The sequence below is a fragment of the Agelaius tricolor genome, unplaced genomic scaffold (assembly GCF_023055355.1).
Source record: "Agelaius tricolor isolate 1412-34295 unplaced genomic scaffold, bAgeTri1.0.p SCAF_32, whole genome shotgun sequence".
NCBI lineage: Eukaryota > Metazoa > Chordata > Aves > Passeriformes > Icteridae > Agelaius > Agelaius tricolor.
Genome location: NW_027269292.1, coordinates 3,246,454 through 3,267,203, shown reverse-complemented (window position 1 = coordinate 3,267,203; position 20,750 = coordinate 3,246,454). Strand labels below are relative to the sequence as shown.

Sequence of the window (20,750 nt, the reverse complement as noted above, 5' to 3'; positions counted from 1 at the left end):
AATGTAACAATGTCATTTTTAAGTAACTCGACTTTGTTTCAGGAGAAAATACTTGAAACTTGGTGACTTCCTGTGGTGTTACCTGCAGTGAGGAGGGTGCTGAATGTTCTGCTCAAACACAAACACAGCAGCTCTGACTTTGCCTCTCAGGTACTGCCATGGCTTGGCAAGGGCTGTACCTCAGCACTGGTGAACAGATGAACAGACTCCTCTCAAAACTGAGCAAAGCTGCACCATCTTCCTGGAGGGAAATAAAGGCAAATTTGGTGAAGATTTGCTAAAATTGATCAACTTAGGTGATAAATATTGTCCCTTAAAGGCTTCAATTTAGCCAGGCTTACAGCAACTCCTGAAGAGGTTTGGATAGGTCAGGGTTCTGTGTTTCTGGTTTTGTGGAGAGGTTTTGGTGGTTTTTAGGTCTGCATTTCTGCAGTGAGGTGTCTCATGCTGTAACAGCTGGCTGGTTTGTTTAATCTGTAAAAGAAGCTCCTTCAGCCGTTGGGGGCTTTTTCTCCTGTTTAACTCTTTTTTCAGTGAGTGAGTGTGAATGCTCTGTGTGTTGTCAGTTCCATCAAGACACCCCCTCATGGCAACCTTTAACTGTTGTATGTACAGTGCAGTTAAATCCAGCATTCCTGTATCACTCCTCACACTGCAATTTTAAGCAAGAACTGTTCTACTACCAAGATAAACGAATTAGGGTTGCACTTCTGTCAGGCAGAGGAGGCTGTATCAGTAATGGACTTCATTAATATCAGCTTGATTTTATGCAATTGCTCTCAGTTCAAGTCCTCATCCCTCGGTGCTGGCAGCTCCCCAGTGTCTGGCTGGTGAAACCTGGATTTCCTGCTGGGCACTGCACTGTTTATAGCTCTGCAAGATGCTACAGGAGCTGCAGTGCCTGCTGGCAGCTCCTGCTCTCCTGGAAGCAGAACTTACAGCCTGAAATAAGGTCAAAGCTGACTGGTGAAATATTTAATCATTCTTTAGTTCTGGTTCTGTCAGTGTGAAGATGGAGTAATGAGGCTGCACCTGTGAGTGTGGGCTGTGGAAGATCAGGGATGCTGTCCATAGCTCCTTCCCAGGGCTCACCTCTTGCAGAAGCTGATCATGTACAGCTTTAGAAGAATTTGCATTGTTTTCTATTTCAAATTCCTTTTCCCAGTGCATTTGTGGCATACAAAGAGTATTTTATATGCCTTGTATTTTATCAAGGCAGCAACACCAGCCCTGTGAACACAACTGAAGCAGGAGTGGAAGAAGTCTTCCCCTGCTTGATGTATTTAAATTCCCAGTTACTTATGTCAGGTTTATTGCAGGCATTCTCCAACTTGGCCTTTCAAAGGAAACCTGAACCTCTGATGATCTTTCAAAGATCTTCTTGTGCTTTGTGACCTTTCCAATCCATGATTTCTGGCTAATGGTGTCAGATTGGCTTAGCAGCAACAGCCCCAGCACAGATGCAGAGGAGCCTCAGCATCCAAGTGTTGCACCAGGAAAACTTCACTAAAGCACCCTGACTTCATCCCAGCTTCCTCTGGGGAGAGCCCAACATCACCCCAGCCTTGCTAGGAAGGTAAAAAGTAGTTCAGAAATTTTATTGGTGATCATAAAAGTGCTGTGGACATTCCAGAGCCCAGCAGCTACACTCCTGACAGGTCAAAACAACAGAACAGATATTCTAAAGAAAAAAACAGCCTCACACATCTTCCCATTATGGCAGCTCTCAAAGACTCTGATCATAGCCAGGGAGGACTGCAGTGCCATTTACCCAAGTCAAAAGAAGTGGCTTTGGCTGTACTGGAAGGAAGCCATCTGAAGTCTGGCTCTCAGCCTGTCTGCCTCTAGTTCTTGAAAAAAGGTGTCATCATCATTGTGCATGATTGCTGCTTGCAGTTGCTGTATTTCCTTTTCCATCTTTGATCTCACTTCGCTTTTTGATTTTTGTAGCATCTGAAGAGAAAATACTGACATTAGCCACAGCATGTAGAAAGAAAAGGCAATTGGAAAAAATGAAGAGTACTTACTTGTGCTTGTGCTTTCTCTCTGGTTTGGATTTCTTGGAATTCTTGAGATATAGCTTCTGCTAGCATGGAAAACTAAACACAACACATGTGTGAGCTGAACTAATTAAAGAAGGACTTCTAAGTGGAAAATATGATCTGCCTGATGCAGATGAAGCTTTACCTGATCTTTGTAGTAGTTCTCCAGGGACTCCAGCTCAATCTGGTGCTCTCTCCGTTGCTCATCGCGCTTCTCTCGAGCATAAACTCTCAGGTCCCTCAGTCTTTGCTTCTGAATTTCTAAGCCTTCTTCAAATAAGTTTTTAAATATCTGCCAGCAATTAGAAAAAGCAAACCTGAAACTTTCCCAGGAACCTGTAAGTATACATTTACATTTCTCAGCTGCTTTAGCTCAAGATGGAATGATGTTTACATGAGGATAGGCCATAGCCCATGAAAAAGCACAATTATGTACCTAGAAACGGTGGTGCAGATACAGCTGAGCTAGATTTGTATTACTCATTTAGCTGAAATTTTGATAGATAAAAAAATTTTTCATGTCAGTTTAGTCAGATGACCCAACTGTGCAAGCCAGGGCCTTTGAACATGCACTGTGATTTACAACCCACCCTGTACTCTGCAGTCTGACTGCAGGACCTTCATCCAGGTTTCCAGCAGCAGGAAATCCAGCCTGGACTCAGGCTTTCCATTCCTCCACAAGGACACTTACCAGCTGTAGCTCACAGCTTCAGGGAAACAGTTCTCAAATCCTTACCAGTGGATTATGCAGTAAACTTCTAATCTTTTATTTTGAGAGGTGACAACTGTGTATCTGTTCTTGCAGAGTTGTAATAACTCTCTTTGCTTTCCCTCATTCTGATGTCCAGCCCTAATTAGATCATATCTGTCACAAAGTCCACTTTGTTTTACAAACACAACTGAATAACAAGGCTGCCTGTTTGATCAGTTCCCTTAACTGAAGATTTAGATTGTTTTCTTTGGATGGTTACTGTAGGAACAACTTCTTAATCCTACTGTTTCTGAAAACTCATTTCCCCAATTTCTCATGTTACCAGCCCTGTTTTTCCTCACTGATACTTCACCCTTTCTCTCCTCTTAGCCCCATAAATCATCCTTTCTTGTTTCACAGTGGTTTGCCCTGCACTGGATCCTCATTTCCAGAGCAGGAACCATTTCATCTGTGGCCTTGACTGATCAGCCACTGCATCCTGGCTCTGTGCTCTGCTGAAGCATTGAACTACCCGACCTCAGCCTCAGCCCTGGGCTCCTGACAGGACAGAATCGCACCCCTGCAGGGCAGGGCCCGGTGCTCAGTGCTCACCCTCTCCTCGCGGGTCCTGGCCCGCAGCAGCTTGGCCCGGAGCTGCAGCCGATAATCCTCGTAGTATTTCCTGGCCCGCGCCACCTGCTGCCGCCTCTCGGTCACCTTGTTCTGAGCCCACTTCTGCCGCTGGATGCGCTGCTTGATTTCTTGCTAAAGGGAGAGCAGCAGCTGTCAGACCACCAAACTGCCCACGGATACCCCTGCAGGCAAAGCTTTGGTAATCAGTGCTAATTAGGGTCCTTTACTAAGGACCTGCTCCCCCGCCCGGCTTTGCAGTTAAGGTGGAAAGCGTTAATCAGCACCGAGTAGTGAAGGAGTAGTGAAGGAGTAGTGAAGTCGTGTCACTGTCATGGGAGCTGCAACACAACCTCCTTGCACTTTTTTAGAATTTGCACTTTTCTCCTCCTTGCACTTCTTTAGAATGTGTTTTACCTCTTAGAGCAACACTGCAGTGTAATAATAATAATAATAATAATAATAATAATAATAATAATAATAATAATAATATTCCATTCCCATGACCCCAGGAGCTGCACAACAAACAGATTATGTGGCATTTTGAGACCACAGCTACTCAAAAAGTGTAAAGTTGTCATAAGACAAAAAGCCACTTTTATGATGTGGGAATATGCATTTTAGATAGCTCCATGTGTAATCTCTGCATTATATAACAAATAGTGTTCAAAGAACCTACCAGTCTCTTGCTGTGATCTTGATCTCTCTTAATAATTGCAGCAAGCAGCTCGTGTTTCTTCAAGGCTTGTTCAACCTGGAGGTTTAAAAAAAGCTCATTACTTGCCTCATGCTGCAGGACAAGCTGTTCTGTGTAGCAGGTTTAAATACTGCCCCTCTGCTATGTTCTGGGGTTTGGGTTGAGAGTTACCTTGTATAAGTTAATCAACTTTTGCATCTCATAACTCACTTTTAAACTAAAAGACCATTCAGAACTAGCAGTGGAAACTACAAAATGCTTTTAAAACAGCCCTAGGCAGTACTCAAGAAACCAGTGTCAAAGAAGGACCATGAGACTCAAGTGGCTGATGAAAAGTTGAACCTGTTTATGTAAATCTGTACATGCCTATTTAAGCAAGCTCCCAGAACATCCTCCCACACTGTGCTGTGGGTGTGCAGGTGCCCTGTCAGGGTATCTCTGCTGACATTCAGCAGGTAAGAATGAGAGCACTCACTTCATTCTGGAGTTTGGGTCTAGGTCTGGCAGAGGGTGCCTTGAGGTGCTCAGTTTGTGCAAGCTGCTGATGCCACATTTTATTCAGAGTACGGGAGGAAATGTGCAGGTGGGGAAACTCCTCCAGGAGCTGCAGGAGGAGGTCATTGTCTCTTATTGTCACTGTAAGATAAAGAAAGAGGTAAGCAATAAATTCCTGGAGAATACATTTAGTTGTAAATTCATCCAGACAGTGTCAGCATAAGTCAAGAAATATTTTACACTGAACACTGTATAAAATCACCGTGCTGCTGTTACCATGTCAAGCTAAGCCCAGCAGGACCTCTCATCCTGCCAGTACAGCAGCAGAGAAAGCAATCCCAGTCTTTTGTTGTTTCTTTGAAGAATTGATTTCATAGCTCAGATGTCATTTCCCTACCCCCATCACATCCAGCTAAAACAGGTATCCCTTTCTTTCTTCATGTGGTTGTGACCATCACTAATCAGTGATTGCTTTCTCTCTCTCTCTGGATGCAGCAACTTAAAATAAAGCCAGCACAGCCATGGCAATGACAGATCCAGGTCAAGTAAACAGGTGCAAAACAAACTGGTTTGCAACCAGCTCATTGCCATCCATTACATCTTTGATCTTTCTGGCAGGAAAAGATGATGGGGAGATGAAACAAAAGGGTATTTACCAAGAATATGGCCTTCAAAAACTGGAATAAAAACAAGGCAGTGTAGCTGAGCAACATTCAGATATGTAGGAGATTATCTGGTGATCTTATCCATAGGCATGCACAGTGCTGCTTACCAAAACTGGGCCTAGGATTTGCAGCTTGGCTTTCTTGGAGCATCACTTGCTCAGCAGAACCAGTGGCAGCATTAACACCACAGAGGCAGGGTCCTGACAGAAACTGCTCAGTGACCTGTACATGGCTCTGCTCTAGCCACAGGCCCAATTTTAAATCTGATACATGCTCAGAAAAATAACAAAAGGAGAGTTCAGACTGTAGTGGAATAAGCACAGGAGTAGCAGCAATGGAAAAAAGCCCTGAAAATAATCCAAGGGATTTTAAGGAAGTGGTAAATGGGTCACAATTTGATTGTGCACTGATGGTTTACATTTATGTCAAGCATTATCTTCCCTAACAAAAATCCAGACATACAGAGGTCAGAAGAAGGGAAAATGCTACAGCTGACTGGTATATGTTGGACTGGTGCCTTTATTCTTGGAGTTCAACACATGCTTTCAGAAGATGCCAGTTTTCCACCAAGTATAGTTTTGAGTTCTTACTTGGAGCTGCTTGCTTTGGCTTCATGATCCCTCGTTTTGGAATCCACTGGCTGTGTTTGGGATACTGAGGTGTGGTTTTTCTAGAATAAACTTTCACTCGCTGAGACACTTTTGGAGGTTCTTGAAAGACATTTTCTTTGTACTCTTGTTCCTTAGGAGCAGATGTAAAACAGATGGAGAACAGGTATGAGAAGGGAAACACTGACAGAACACAGTTTGGCCATCAGAACTTAAATGTCTTTCAGACTTTAGAATGAGAACTTGGACATCTTGCATTGGATTCTCCAGAAGGCCAGAATTTACAAAATGCAGGTCAGGGTTCAAATAAAGGTTAAATCTCATCATTGCATAACCTCAGCTCTTCTGCAGCACTTAATGTTAGGAAGTGATTCAGTTGCACAGTGTTCTAACTATGACACTGGAAGTCAAGGAGGTTTTGTTCCCTAAAGTGTCTGGACAGACCATCTAGACAAATTTAAAAAGAAAAAAATCAACCAAACAAAACACAACCAGCAATCCCAACAGTGCATCACCTACCATTTCCTTGGCAGCTTCTCTGAGCTTGGAAATTCTTCGCTTCTCCCTCGCTTCAAAAATTCTTAGCTCATTTTCATAAGCTTTAGTGACCAGCTAGAAAACAAAAATAAAAGGACTTGTCAGAGGAAATAATCACTCCATCCAACCACCTTGTTAACTTGGTGGCTGCATGGGTTCAAAGTAGCTTCTTCCACTTTCAACTCTTTTTTACAAAATTCGGGGTTTAAGTCTCTTCCTCAGCAGGCTACAGATAAAATAGCATGATTACTAGAGGAGAGCAGATGCTCCCATTACACAAAAGTGTTCTGGTTTTGTGGTTCTACTATAACTGTTGGCAAGAACTACCGTGAGGTCCAATCCAAAAATTACCTTTGCTTTTCTTGTTCTTTCATCCCTTTCCTCCTGCAGGTGGCTGTGGATTGTCTTTATCTGGCCCATTCCTCTGCCCCTCTGTTTGGGTTCCTGGTGCTGAGACAAGGGTGAGGCTGGAGAGAGGGACCTTGGCCTGCCTGGGTACCTTGGATGTGGTGTGTCTGCAGGGAAAGAGCATTCACTGAGTATCAAATCTGAGATAAAAACCCCAGGGAAGTGTATTGTGAGGCCCTCATTTCAGAACCACATCCTCTGAGCTGTATTCTGTCTCTCCCCCCACCTGCTATACATTTTTTTACTGCAGCTGTGTTTCACTTGTATTTTTCTTTGTGAAGTTTTGCCATGGTTTTTTAAGTGTTAAACAGAAATGTGGTTGCAATTCTGTTACTGTAGGTCAGGTTTGGATCAAAGAAATGAACTAACAAGAGAAATAGAAAAAAAAATTAGAAATGAATGAGCAATACAGAACTTAGTAACTAACTGTAATTCAGTGCAGCAGGTTTCTTTTCTGTTTGTTGCCATCCCAATACTGGCATAAGGATTGTCACCTCTCCCAGCTGTCCTTCGGCCACGGTCCATGGCACTGTCACTGTGCTGGGACAGGCTGTCCTCCTCTGGCAGCTCCCCTTCTCTGGTGTGCTCAGCCAAAGCTCTCTTCAACATCTAGGGGAGAGAGGGTTTTCTGTGGGGTCAGGTTCAATAGACAGTTCTAAAGCTGAATGAACTAAAGCCAGGTGTGAGATGCAGATTTCCTTTTCATGCACATTGCACTGATATTCTTAATTCTCTCCACTGGCATTACTAAAGCTGCATTGCTCAGCTCAACAAAGAAGAGACTGCACTTACTAAATCTAGTTCATTCAGCCTGTGAGACAGATTTTCTGATGCTTCATGAAACTCTTGCTGCTTAGGCACCTTCTCCTTGGTTGTTCTGTGGGAAAGTGAATCTTCAACTGAACCTGGGGTGGAATTTTCATATTTGCTAAAGCAGAAAACAGACAGATTTCATTTCTGTTCTAAAAACTTGACAATGAGCATTATCTCACACAATTCCAGCTCACTTTTTGCCTAAGCATGTTTTTATAGGATTAAGTAAAGCAGAATGTGTAAATGCCTATAACATATTTAACAAAATGAGTATATGTAAGGAGAAACAGGAAATCTTTCTGTGAGAATTATTCTTTCACTGTCACACAGCCAAGGAAAGAGAGATCTTGTTTAAAAAGGGAGGAGGGGGCTGGCTGGCCATGGAAATCAAAGTTCCAGGGTGGCTCAGTACCAAAAATCTGAACTTACCTTGTTGCTCTAGGCCAGTGCTGAGATTCAGGTCTTGGGGTTTGTGTAACTTGTTCAGCACACAGTGAGAGCTTTTCCTCAGAAGAGGTGGATATAGAAGAGGTGGATGTAGAAGACTCAGATACCAGAGGCACCTAGGAAAATGAGAGTACATGAAGGTTTTATAGATCCTGTGAGTAGAGATGCTGTAATAGAACCATCCCAAACCCTGTGAGTATAGATATATATAAATAGCTCTATTTCCAGGCTCCTGAGTGCAGATAGTGTGCATTGCAGAATGAATGTCTAAAGAAATGGACTAGGAAAATATGGCAGATCAGCTCACAGCTAAGCCATGGAACCAGAACAGGGTTAGGTTAAGGTCATGAGTATCTCCACATCCCACCTCACCAGCCTGGGACTGATGCCAGGTAGTGGAAATAAGCTGAATTTCCCCTAGTACAGACTGAGCTGCAGTTCACAGCAAGCCAAAAGAGAACACTCCTGTTCCTGTGCCATTTAGCTGCACTGGTTTAGTTCTGCCTGGTAACTTCTCCATTCAAACTGGAGGAACCTGGGCTTGGCATGGACATCCTGGGAAATGCACCAATGGAAAATGAGTTTCAGAGACAATGTAGAAGTAAAAGCTGTTTAAACTATTGGAACAAGTAAAGTCTGTGAGTACCTCTTGTGGTTGCAGAAGGCAAAATTGTGTTTCCAGAGAAAGAAACTTCCTTTACAGACACATTTCTATGGGCACAGATTGGTAAGTGCTGATCAGTTTGTGGGTTTTGCATTATTCAGTTTTTGAAAAGCAAAGGACAATGCAAGAAAATAGAAGGAGATAATATAATAAGCAGTTAATGGATCTTTAAAAATGAGTAAATCTAAGTTTTATTTGCCAAAACCCCCAAAATTCTTACTAATTTAGAATGCTGATACACTTCAGAGGAAGGACATGACTGTACTCCTGTGCTTTGTACATTTTTGATTAAAAAGCAAGATAACCAGTTACTGGTTGGTTGTGATAAATAAACTCTGTGGCTGCTGGCTCTGTACATTTTGGAGCAAACAACGCCAGGAAGAATGAAGAACTGCCATGACTCACAGACTGCACACAATCACAATCTGACAACACTGCATCACTGATTGTATACTGGGGAAAGAAAGTCGAAAGCAGGTCTGCAATAAGCCCAGAAGTGCCAGAAGATAACAGACAAATTAGGCAGAAATCAAAAAATACTGATTGAAATTCCAAAAATTAAGATGTAACATGTACCTTTGTCACTTTGTCCTTGGCATCACCTCCCAGCACTTCTCCCACTGCAGAAGCAGATGACAGGCAAGTGTGAGTTAATGGCACTGTGCCTGTTAATGTGGGCAACAAGGCAAAAAAAGATGTGAGCCAGGGCCTGTGGATCCAAATTATTCAGAGAACAGAATGACAAAGCAACTGTGGCTACCCAGTTGTGACATTCATTTTGGTAATTTCTCCAGTCTTCAATGTTCAGTGTCATGGGAATGCTATGGAAACTAAAAAAGGTAAGCAGTGTTTCCAAGGCAACAGAGAAAATGAGTACTGAAAAAAATAGCTTCTAAACCTTTTTTACAATAGCAGTTAATGGCTTTTTCTTAGAACTGAAACTGGCTTGCTTGGTCCATGTTTCTCTGCTCAGAATAAGCTCAGCCATGGGACTTATCTGTTGGAAGAGGTTTCTGTGGTCCAGACCCATCTTAACAGGATTAACTAAGAAAGGAGTTGAATTGGGGACATGGATTACTTTTTTCCAGTAGAGGGAACAGATTAAAAGTAACCTATTTTTGTTTCTCTGTAAAGCAGAGATAGAAATATGAACTTGTGGCTGAATTAAAAAAAAAATGCATTAGTAGATTCAAAACAATTTTTTTTGTGGTGCCAGGAAAAATAAATGCAACATTATAACATTTAAGAGTTACCCTAGAGGATGTAAAATTTTCTCTCACCAGGGATTTTTCTGGATGGAGGAAGACCATCAGAAACATCAGGAAATTTTTGGGTAAGTGACTTTTCAATCTGAAATAAAAAGCAAAATGTGTTCTATAAATTCACAGGAGAGTGCTGACAGGAAGCTCATAATACATTAGATCTATCTGCAAATGGAAATCAATGCTGATTTTATAGATAGATAAAAATCACTATAATTATTTTGTTTACTATACTGCAAACTGGCATTGACTGTGGAGATGTGTATGTATATATGTATAAAATAAACACATCCCTCAAACTAAATTCCTCTCTGGACACTTAGTGAAGAATGAATCTACAATCCAAAATTCCTGGAACTGAAATAAACTCTGACACATTCAAAAATGTTCTTCAGGGACCATCTATTCCCCTTCTGCAAGTAAACTAGGAGGTTAAACAGTATTGGTTACTAGAAGAAAATGAAATCATCAAAGGGCAGGTTTTTCCTTACAGCAGGAATGTTCAGTGCTTCTGTGCAAGGCAGAGCTGCTGTCAGTCTGTGGGAGCTGTGGGGATCTCTCCACGCTGGATCCGAGGGCTGGAACGGGGGCAGCAGAGGAATTGCCTGCTGGATGGGCTCCCCCAGTTTGGTAGCACTGACACCCAAACTCCCTTGGTGAGGCTCATGAACAGCCTCCATCCCTCCTGAAGAGGCAAACACAAAGGATTTGCAGTATTATCTGGGGAAGCAGAGCACATTTTGTGCATTGTGTATAGCAAAGGGAAGTGTCTCAATAGCAAAGGTGAGCTGCCACCTTTGTTGGATTGCATAGGACAGTGCTGTAACATTTTTCAGCCTTGAGAACATGATTTTGGATGTGAAGATCTTCCATAAGGACTTTTTAGTGTTTTGAACCACAAAAGAAAAGAATACAAATTAAAACCAGCCTAGATGAAGCCAAATCCTAGCCAAGCAGAAATACCCCAGATAATGGAAGTTTGCCCACTATGAGAGACTAAAATATTGCTTTTCTGAAAAGAATTTATTTTAAAACATGACTAAAGTGTTTCCATTCACAGCTAAAGCTCTCCTCCACACTACCCTAGTTCTCTACACCCCTAAATCAGAATCAGGTGGATGAGCTGTCAGAAGAATCAATACTCACCATCTTCCCTTTCATTTCCAGTGCCCCTTTCACTTTCTGAGAACTGTCTGGGCAATGCTGCAAGAGCCTCTGTGCTTTCAGATTCTTCTACCTCCGTGTCCTTGTCTGCTAGACAGAGCACAGGCATCTGAAATTCTACAAGTGGTTGCTTAAAAAAATTAAATTAAGATCTATAAAGTGTCTTGCTATGAACTGTTGAGATGGACATTTTATTGTCTGCTCATTGCTTGGTGTCAGCAATCCATACTAAGCTCAAAATAGGTCTGTTAAATTCTTATTTGTAACTCCAGTCAATGAAATGTTCATAATTCACAATATTTCTTTATGCCTCTACTTGAGGAGATGAATCATCAATAAGAACAGGAAGAATTGGAATATTCTTATAAAAATATGAAATAAGAATGAGCTCCATTTAAGTCATCTGCACACTACTCCTTTTAGAGCCATCCATTAAGTTTTGAAGGGGCACACACTCCTAAGAAGTTTTCTTTAAGAATGAACTTAATAATTTTTTTACAGCCTTAAATAATACATGTTACACTGCAACAAATGAAACAAAGTCTTCAGAATTCTCCTATTCTACTGAACAAGAAAAAATGCCTTTGTAGAACTGAATTAGAACTCAAACAATAAACCTTAATCCAAATAAACTAGTGCAGGAGTCATGAAAAATAATGCCTGGAATATTTACTTCCAGAATTTTTAACTTCAGCAAGATGTATTGCTTATTGTGGGTTGTCTAGGGTTTTTTTAACAAGAATTTAAAACTGTGTGTATCTGAAAAAAGTAACTTTTTAAAAGGAAACAAAAAAAAAAGCCTAGGAGTCTAACTAGAGAAGAGTCTTAAAATTTTTTCTCACCCAAACTCACCTTCCCCTCTCTTGGAAAATGAATAAGCAGTATCTCCAAGTTTAATTAATTCACTGGTAGATCCTGAGCCATCTGTATCACAAGTTTGAATGAAATATTCTGACGGGGACCTAGGGGGGAACATAAAGCCATGAAATATTTCCTCTCTCAGCCTCTGCCCATTCAGCCCACGAGATGGAGCTGCCGAGGAGCCGTGCAGGAACGGCCCTGCTGCCACGGAGCAAACCAGAGCAGAGACCAACAGAAACTGAGCTTAAAACCGGCTTAAAACCAGCTTAAAACCAGAGCAGGAGCCACAACATAAACTGAGCTTAAAACCAGCTTCAAACCAGAGCAGGAGCCACAACCACTGCAAACTCAGCTTAAAACCAGAGCAGGAGCCACAACCACTGCAAACTCAGCTTAAAACCAGAGCAGGAGCCACAACCACAACCTGAACTCAGCTTAAAACCAGAGCAGGAGCCACAACATAAACTGAGCTTAAAACCAGCTTCAAACCAGAGCAGGAGCCACAACCACTGCAAACTCAGCTTAAAACCAGAGCAGGAGCCACAACGTAAACTGAGCTTAAAACCAGCTTCAAACCAGAGCAGGAGCCACAACCACAACCTAAACTCAGCTTAAAACCAGAGCAGGAGCCACAACCACAACCTAAACTCAGCTTAAAACCAGAGCAGGAGCCACAACCACCACAAACTGAGCTTAAAACCAGAGCAGGAGCCACAACCACACACTGAACTCAGCTGAACGAATCAATCTTTAAAACTGATCAAAGTTTTTAAGTTGTTTCATTCCACATAAAAAGTAAACTTAAGGGAAACAAAATCAGCAACTCTTCAAGGGCAAAAGAAGTCCCAGATGTAATTTTAGCCCAACCAAAGGAGTCACCTCACTTTCCTTTTGGCATGTGCAATCAGTAGGTGTCTATACTATAAAAAACCTACTCATTTCTCTACAGATACACAGTCAATCACTATGTTTAAGCAAACATTCAGAACTGTTCTTACCTTTCAGCTGATGAGAGCAGTGTTTGTTCTGTAAGTTGATCAGCAGTGCTTGCCAGCTGCTCTTGAGGTGCAATTTGAATTTCATCACTGGACAGCACATTTATCTCAGCTGTTCATAACCAAGAGGTAATTATTTCCAGGAAAAGTACTTCTACCTAGAAACTAACAGGTACTACTTCCAATATCATCACAACAGTTTTTGTGTAGTATCAACACTGTAGTGTTTAATCCAAAATGATGCCATGTAATGTTCCCCATGGAGGGGGGAAGGCAGGGAGGTGGGGCAACTTTTATGGTAAATTTTGCCATATATCCCCTTGTTCCAGTTATTAATGAACCTTTCTTCTTCCTCAAAAGAATTAAACTGTGCACTTACAGCTAGAAAACTGGAGCCACTGACCCACAGTGGGTAACAAACCTGGCAGGGTGAGGGAAGGGAAGAGCAGCAGAGGCAGTGAACATCCCCACTGTCCCCTTTGCTCTGCCCACTCTGGAGCAGCTCAGGAGGAACTCAGGCACCAAATGCTCTCTCTCCCCTGTCACAGGGTGCCCCAGCCCGTGGTGACAGCTTTAACCAGCTCTGAGACAGACAGCAGTGCCTGCAGTGAGATGCCTCTGCAGGGCTGAGCAGCTTCTCTTCCCATTTTCCTCAAAACAAGCCCTGCTATGGACCTATCCCAGGAGCCTCTCCCAGGAAAGGCTGCTGTCCCCCTTCTCTCCAAGTAACTAAAAGGGATATTTGCTCATTCTTCCAATTAAAGCCAACATCTCCCTCCTTGACTCCTAATCCTGAATCATCTGCTTATAGGTTGAAAAGTAACTAACAAAGGATGAATTGTCTAGAGTAGGTTTCTGCCTAGAATGAAGCAGAAAGATTATGTAAGTTTGGGGGAAAATTATCTATTTTATTATTGTTTATGAAAATGAGGAATGCAAATATTCAGCTTCACCCCTGAAATTTTCATCCCCTGAGGTCAGTTTTGTCTTTCTCTTCTCTCCATTGTCAAGGTTATAAGTAACCAAAAAACCCAAATAAATCTTTGCTACATTGGAAACACTTTGGGTTTACATCTCACCTCCAGTCTGAGAAGATGTTTCACTGACTTCTCTAAGATACTCCAACAAACCATCAAATATTTCAAGGAGGTTTTTGATAGATTCCCTGTCTCCTTTCACAATGTTCTCACCTTAAGAGAAGGTAATGACACATATTAATAATTAGTACTTCACAGAAGAAAAATTCTCAAAAGTAAGGCATATTCTGTAGAAGAGTGCTTGGAAATTCTTGTAAAGGTGTCAGCTCAGAAGACACCTGGTCACTTATTTATGACTATGTAGGTAAGCTTAAAGTATATTTTAAGTGTTCTAAATTTGCATCTTTTCAGTTCCAATAAGTTTATTGATGCAGTAACTGCTGACACACAAAATAAATATTCTGGGATATTTTCAGGGATAATTGGTATTTAATATTTTTCTTGCACATAAAACTATAGCATGAAGCAGTCTGTGGAGTGGCAGCAGGATTGCAAACACCAGCCACTGTGTACAGGCACCAAGTCAGATCCTCCTTATCAAGCAGTTTTCATTCTTTGCAGTGTGAGACCATACACAGGAATACTCAGGGAAAGCCATTATCTGTGTGCAGATAACACACCACAGTTTAACTCTTTATTCACCAACTTTTAAAAATATATTAACAAGTTTGAAACTCCAGGGTCATGTCTTAAAACCCAGTGTCCAAGCCTGAGCCATAGCAGATTTCAGGTAACACTTTGGCAGCCAGATGAAGCATGGCTGGATGTCACCTTTAACATTTCTTACTCTTATTTATTCTCTGCTTGCTGTTTCAATGTATAGCCTGATGTCCAAGGCAAAGGCTCAGTGTTCTGGTGACATCCATACCATAGAAGAGATTCCATGCAAGTATGAGAGCAAGCTGTGTAACACCTGGTTCTTAAAGTGTTTAAATTAAACCACACAAATATTCAACTGCATTTGTCTCATTAAACCAAGTACTTACCTGTGATGTGAGACAAGCTGACCTGCAAATAATCCAATGCCAGGGAATCTATTACTGCTTGTACATTATGTGCATCATCCTCTTGGCTTCTGGGAGTAGCAATGAAATCTATTTAAAATAAAGAATAGATTTTAGACTATTTAAATGGATCGCTTGTTGCAAGTACCTTAACAATGAAACTGCTTTAATTTCTGCTAACAAGCTAGTATTGTTTCAGTACCTTGTGTGCTTGATGAAAAGCCCAAGTATCATATATGGTCCTACAAAAGCTTTTATAAATACTGAGCACAAACTTGTAACACCCCTTGGAAGATGTGAGGGTTTTATCAGGATTAAATTCAAGAACAGATTACTAAAGCATTTCTCCTCCTCCACTCCCAGCACACACACCTAGTTCAGATCATCAAACTGGAACTGCAGTTTGTGTTATGGCTTCTTCTTTCCCTGTCACACACTAATTGCACTGCAATGTACTCTGCTTAATTGAGAACATTATTTTTAGTTCTGGGCTTACATTTAACAAGACTTCTACCTTCAATAGGTGCCAGTTACCTCAGTGCTCTTAAAACCTTCTGCAATCAGTAGTCTGACACTTCCTACACATAAGAGTTTATAAACAAAGCAAATGTGTAATTGTGTAGCCTTTGCTTAGTGGTTGTCACTGGAGTCCAGTGGAGTTGGGTTAAAGCAGGGTTAAATCACAGCTCAGCTTTAGCAGATTCTAAGTACCAAGCATTTTATGAGAGCAGACTTCAGTGCTAACTCTGCTGTAAGATAAAATGAGCCAGTTCACACCCTTCAAAAGTATTATGCCCACAGACAGCTTTCAAGGCCTAATTTACAGTAGTTCTGTTGTGGCTATCCTCATAGCTGCCATTCATAGCAGTCCAAAGTTAAAATAAAATTGGCCAATACCACTTAAATCTTCTTAAAGAATTACCATCTTCTATTTTTGTCCTTGGAAGGATACAAATACTTTAAATCCCTACATCTGTAGGAAGTTCTACAAGTTTCAATTTTATTTAACGACAAAATACACAGAGACAAATATAAAAAACAGATTTAGCAGTTATCATTCCTACCTGGTACTTTTTCTCCTAAGATTGACTCATAAAGATGAACAAACAGGTCAGCACCACATTCTGAGAGATGCTTTATGTGCTGGTTTATGTGTAAGGTCCTACAAAGATCATTGGCAACATCAACCCAATCTGTTCAGAAGGAAAACATTAATGTCAGAACTGAAAGATACAGAAATAAATAAGTGGTTATTTACAGTGAAAGGTAACCCCTGTAAGTGTCTTTGACTCCACCAGAGGTGGTGAAACACAGCAGGCTGACCCATCCATCCAAAATATAAAATATTGTTTAAGTGCAATCATAGCCCAACTGGACTTGGGAGGTGAAAAGCACCAAAGTACCACAGGCTGGGCAGGTTAATTTTTTTTTTCCATGTAATGAAAAACAAATTTGCATCTGGTCTCATAGCCAGGAACTCCAAAACTTTAAGACCTTAACAAGCCAAGCTTTGATACACCATTTATCAATGACCAGAAATGACAGGTTCTTTTTTGGAAAACATGAGCTTCTCTGACAAACCCAGGTTCTCTGATAGTCTCAGGCCATGTCATCACTGCCAATGTAAATACTCCTCATGAAAAGTAAATTCTACTGTAATTAATTTAAGGATTAGAAGAATACAGAGGTGGTCCCACCAATTGCTTGGTTGAGCACAGTGAGATCATTAACATTGTGATTTTCCCCAAACTTTGAGACCCGAGATCCATGTGCTTTGAAGGACACTTATTTTAACAAGCATTAAGAACTTCAATTTACTGGAGAAGGCAAAAGTCACCTTTGGAAGGAAAAAGTATAGAATTACTACAACAGAAATTAATTTGTAGAGTTTTCAGCCTCCTGCACACGGGTGTTGCTTTTCAATCTCTCAACTCCTCCTTCATGTTCCAAATATCACTTTATTTTAAGTTTCAGATGCATGAAAGGTTAAAGCAGCATCTCCTACATATCAGGCCGATCTCTTGGAACACTTGAATTGCTGTTTATTTGTAGCTTTATTAAGTTAAAAGTGTCGCCAGGAAAGGAACAAAGACAAAAGAGGGGAAGGGAGAAGTTACCGCAAAGAGCTTAAAAAGCGGTAACACAAAAAAACGACAGCTTTATAAATGAATAAACATGAGCTGAGTGGATGAGCTTTATAAATTAATAAATAATGAGCTGAATAAAATTGTGCCAGCGGGGAGGGGGAGGGTGATGAGGGAGAAGGAAGCTCTCCGGCTCGCTCCCCCGGCTCTGCGGGCGCCGGGCCGGCCGCTGCTCCGGGAGCGGCCCTAGCGCAGACCCCGCAGGGCCGGGAGCGGGACCCGCCTCAGCACAGACCCCTCAGGGCCGGGCCCCGCCAGCCGCGCTCGGAGCCGCCCGGGCCCAGCCCTACCTGAGCCCTCAGCGCTGCCCATGGCGGTACCAACGCCCGGACCGGGCCCGCCCCCGCCATTTAAACCGCGGCCTGCGCGCCCATTGGGCAGGCGCTGCAGGAAGGGGCGGGGCCGCGCCCGCCGGGGTGTCCGGTGGCGTCGGTCATGGCCGGTGCTGTCGGTCATGGACGGTGTTACGGGGGTGGGGCGGGGCCGGGCCGGTCCTCTCTGTAACGGGACTGGGAGCAGAGAAAGAGCCCGTGCCACAAAACCGAGCCGCAGCGCCGGTCACGTGCTGTTTATTCCCGCTCCCCGGTCACGTGCTATTTATTCCCCGCCGCTCCCCGGTCACGTGACGGGCGGCCCCGGTGCGGCCCCGCCGTTCCCCGCCCGGGCGCTCCGGTTCCGCCCGGCCGGTACCGCCACCGGCGCGGGGCTCCGCGGGCCGAGGCTCCCGGGCAGCACAGGCCGGCCCCGGCGCGCTCCGGCCGCTGAGCGCGGCTGGCGGCGCAAAATGGCGGCGGAGGGGCCGGGGGGGTTTGTCCGTGAGGCTCCGCCTTCGTCACCTGAACGGGAGGCGGGGCTGGCGCTGCCTCGGTAACACGGGTGGGGACCGCCCTGACCTGGGGGAAAGTTCTAGCACTTGACCTTGCAGGCTGACCCGGGACGTTTGCTGGCCGGTATGTTCATTACCGGGGGTTGGTGTTAATTGCCACGATACAGGTTTGACAGGGTAATCCGAAGGCATTTCTGCATGAAAGGAGAGCTAAAACCTTTATTTAAAATAAAATCTATAATTGAAATTATCTGTATTAGCTGCTGACATGCAGTTTATTGGGCAGGTTGGATGGTGAAAGTCTCTTATTTCCTTTCTGAGCAACAGTATTCCATGCTCCTTAGGAGTTCTGGGTTTTCCATGTTGAAAGCAAAAATGGTGCCCTTTATCATTAAACTCCTTGAGCACAACAAAAGCAGATGAGGTTCCAATTTCGACCCAGCAATTAAACCTCAGTGCTGTGAGCTCCAGCAGCGCAGGGGCGTCATTTGTAGATCCAAATCCAAGTGCACGCAGCATCTCAGGAACACAAAAGAGCTTTTGTTGTGTGTAAGCAAACACAGATCAGTGATATCGAAACTAAACTAAACACGGATTTCAGTTTGCTACATACACAGCTCTGCAAAGCTGTGTTGATTTGTTTCCATGTGTTGGCTATAATTAAGAGAACACGGGAAAATCAACGATGTTTAACTTAGGAGGGCGGAACAGAAAAATGAGGAAGTTTTTTTACAAAGGAAATTGAAAGGAGTTCCTTGTAGACTTAACTGCGTGTAGACAAGGCAGGGGCCGTGTTTTTGTTTAGTCTTTTCAATTCATTAAAGCCTTAGAAAGATTAAACAGCACAGTAACAGGAGCCACAAAGTTATATACAAACACAATCAAATTAATCTGTGTTAAGATAAATGCAATAGAACAAGAAAATTTATTTTTACAGCCTTTGCAAAAATCTTTTTCAGACTTACCGGGAACAGGAAGCCTGTAGGGTCAGAGGGTGGAGAGTGTTAATAGGGGTGTTTGAGGACAAAAATCTTTCACAAGCCATATTAAATAAGTAACTCTATACTGAAAAAAAACTGGGGAGATTCCTCTACTAGAAATTTGCTGGGATAGTATTAACAAAACCAGTCAAGTTGGAGTACTATTGAAAATAAAAAATTAATTACAACAAAAATGGTTGAGCAAGGTGGTATTCCAAATTGCTGAGGGTCGAACAGCTGTGGCTATTCATAAACAAGCCTGACTTAGGTGTTACTTTTGAGGACAACATCATGCACACCTCTAGTCTTTGCCAACCTTGCTCTATTCTTAGCAATATTTTTTTAAAGGCTAGAAAATAATATGCAACAGATAAAAAACATATTTATATTTTCATTATGTAGATCTGTATGGGGTCGAGATCTTAAATGCTGTGAATTTCTTGACAGTAAATTAAAAAAAAAGGCAAGGATAATTATAAGTGTGGAATTGCTTTAAAAGGAGGAAAAATTACACTGCAGCTTTGGTTTATTATAAAGGAGGTGACTTAGAAGATATTAATGTCCACAAACAGTATAAATAAACAGAAAGTTATTACTCACAATTTTTACTAACTCATTGTTTTATGCCCCTTGTCCTTATCTAGCAATATGTTGAAAATGAAAGTAAATGTGTTTCAGGTTGCATACACTGAAACTGTAAAACACATTGTCATGGTATCTTACAAGCTAAGGGCATAAATAGAACCAAAATGTGAAGAAATGGCCATCACATACAGTTATTTTTGTCCCAGAAAAGCCTTAAAGCACAGATTGCTAGAAGGTGGGAGGATATAAACGGGAAGTGTTGTTATGGCACTTCTTCCTTATGTTGTTTTCATTTCTTCCTTCTCTGCCTGCAGCAGGTGGCTGCACAGGGGTGTTTGTGCCTAAAACTTCAACTCTTGTGTGTGTAAAGCTTCAGGGCGCCGTACACTGGCCTGGCAAAAGCGATGGGTGAGCAGCAGTGTCCCCTTGGGGTATTGAGTGTTTTTATCCCGTGCCTTTTCAGCGCCACTGCACCTCAGGTGACCTTTGACTCAGGTTACTGGCCCTGGCGTGGAATCCAAAAAGATAACACTGGTAACTTTACGGACATATATTTATAAATATTTCTGTTTACATATACGTTTATGAACATTTTAAAAGGCAATGGGTAACAGCAAAAAAGAACTGGCCTGAGGAGGTTTGACGTTATTTTGGGTCCAGCTCTCCAGGATCCGCACATCTGGCTCCTTCCGAGAGCGAAAGTCACAGGTGGGCATGGGGCCAACCTACCGTGAAGTGTCAGTTATAAGCTAAAATGTTTATTAGTTAAAAGCCTGGGCTCATCTCGAGCTATTTCAGGACGATTTTCACAAACAGATCTGTGAGAACTGGGGGACTGCACTGCGGACATCAGGGTCCTGCTCTGCCCTGCCGAAAGTGCTGAGGAGGTGAGCTGCGTTCTGAAGACGCCGGGCAGCCGAAAGCCTGCACTTATGGAGACTGAAGAGAGAATTCTCCGTTTCCGTCCCCCTCAGGCCCGGGTGCCCTCAGCGAGAACGAGGCTCCCGCCCGCAGCGGCTCCGCGCGGGCAGGGGGTGGGGGTGGGGGCACTTCCGGCCGCGAGCTCAAAGCCGGTCAGCCGGGCGAGCCGCGGCCACGCCCACGCGGAAGGGGGCGGGGCCTCGGGCCGGTTCGGGCCGCTTACATAACGGCGGGGGTGGGGCCCGCGCGTGCGTCACGCGCCGTCTCCCGGCAG

General features: G+C 42.9%; 1 protein-coding gene and 1 long non-coding RNA gene across 13 annotated transcripts; one reads left to right on the top strand and one right to left on the bottom strand.

Moving 5' to 3' along the window:
* Positions 1-63: 63 nt before the first annotated feature.
* Positions 64-20,546, bottom strand: CEP95 (centrosomal protein 95). Of its 12 annotated transcripts, none has more exons than XM_071451194.1 (23): positions 17,455-20,545; positions 16,085-16,213; positions 15,003-15,110; positions 14,059-14,169; positions 12,983-13,091; positions 11,976-12,085; positions 11,106-11,240; positions 10,451-10,644; positions 9,978-10,047; positions 9,274-9,362; positions 8,016-8,149; positions 7,566-7,701; positions 7,268-7,382; positions 6,717-6,880; positions 6,348-6,440; positions 5,811-5,961; positions 4,536-4,696; positions 4,043-4,117; positions 3,346-3,498; positions 2,188-2,334; positions 2,028-2,099; positions 1,772-1,953; positions 64-241 (listed from the first exon to the last, which is right to left on the bottom strand). In XM_071451194.1, the coding sequence occupies exons 1-22, from the start codon at positions 17,618-17,620 to the stop codon at positions 1,777-1,779; spliced, it is 2,799 nt and encodes a 932-aa protein (XP_071307295.1). In that variant the 5' UTR covers positions 17,621-20,545; the 3' UTR covers positions 64-241; positions 1,772-1,776. The 12 variants fall into 12 exon arrangements, 11 of the variants coding, with proteins under 11 accessions (XP_071307295.1, XP_071307294.1, XP_071307293.1 ...); XM_071451193.1 differs by lacking the exon at positions 64-241 and adding an exon at positions 749-1,568; XM_071451192.1 differs by lacking the exon at positions 64-241 and having other exon boundaries at positions 1,578-1,953.
* LOC139601876 (uncharacterized) lies at positions 9,357-10,263 on the top strand. Its single transcript, XR_011683040.1, has 2 exons — positions 9,357-9,536; positions 9,981-10,263. It is a non-coding gene; the product is annotated as an uncharacterized lncRNA (long non-coding RNA).
* Positions 20,547-20,750: the final 204 nt, after the last annotated feature.

Excerpts from the sequence above, each read along its gene's own strand:
- CEP95 (XM_071451194.1), bottom strand. The coding sequence starts at position 17,620 with ATGACCGACAGCACCGGCCATGACCGACGCCACCGGACACCCCGGCGG. Across the intron at positions 14,170-15,002 it reads CAGCTTGTCTCACATCACAG|GTGAGAACATTGTGAAAGGA; the intron begins GTAAGTACTTGG and ends CCTTCTCTTAAG. Across the intron at positions 7,702-8,015 it reads CACTGGCCTAGAGCAACAAG|CAAATATGAAAATTCCACCC; the intron begins GTAAGTTCAGAT and ends TTTCTGCTTTAG.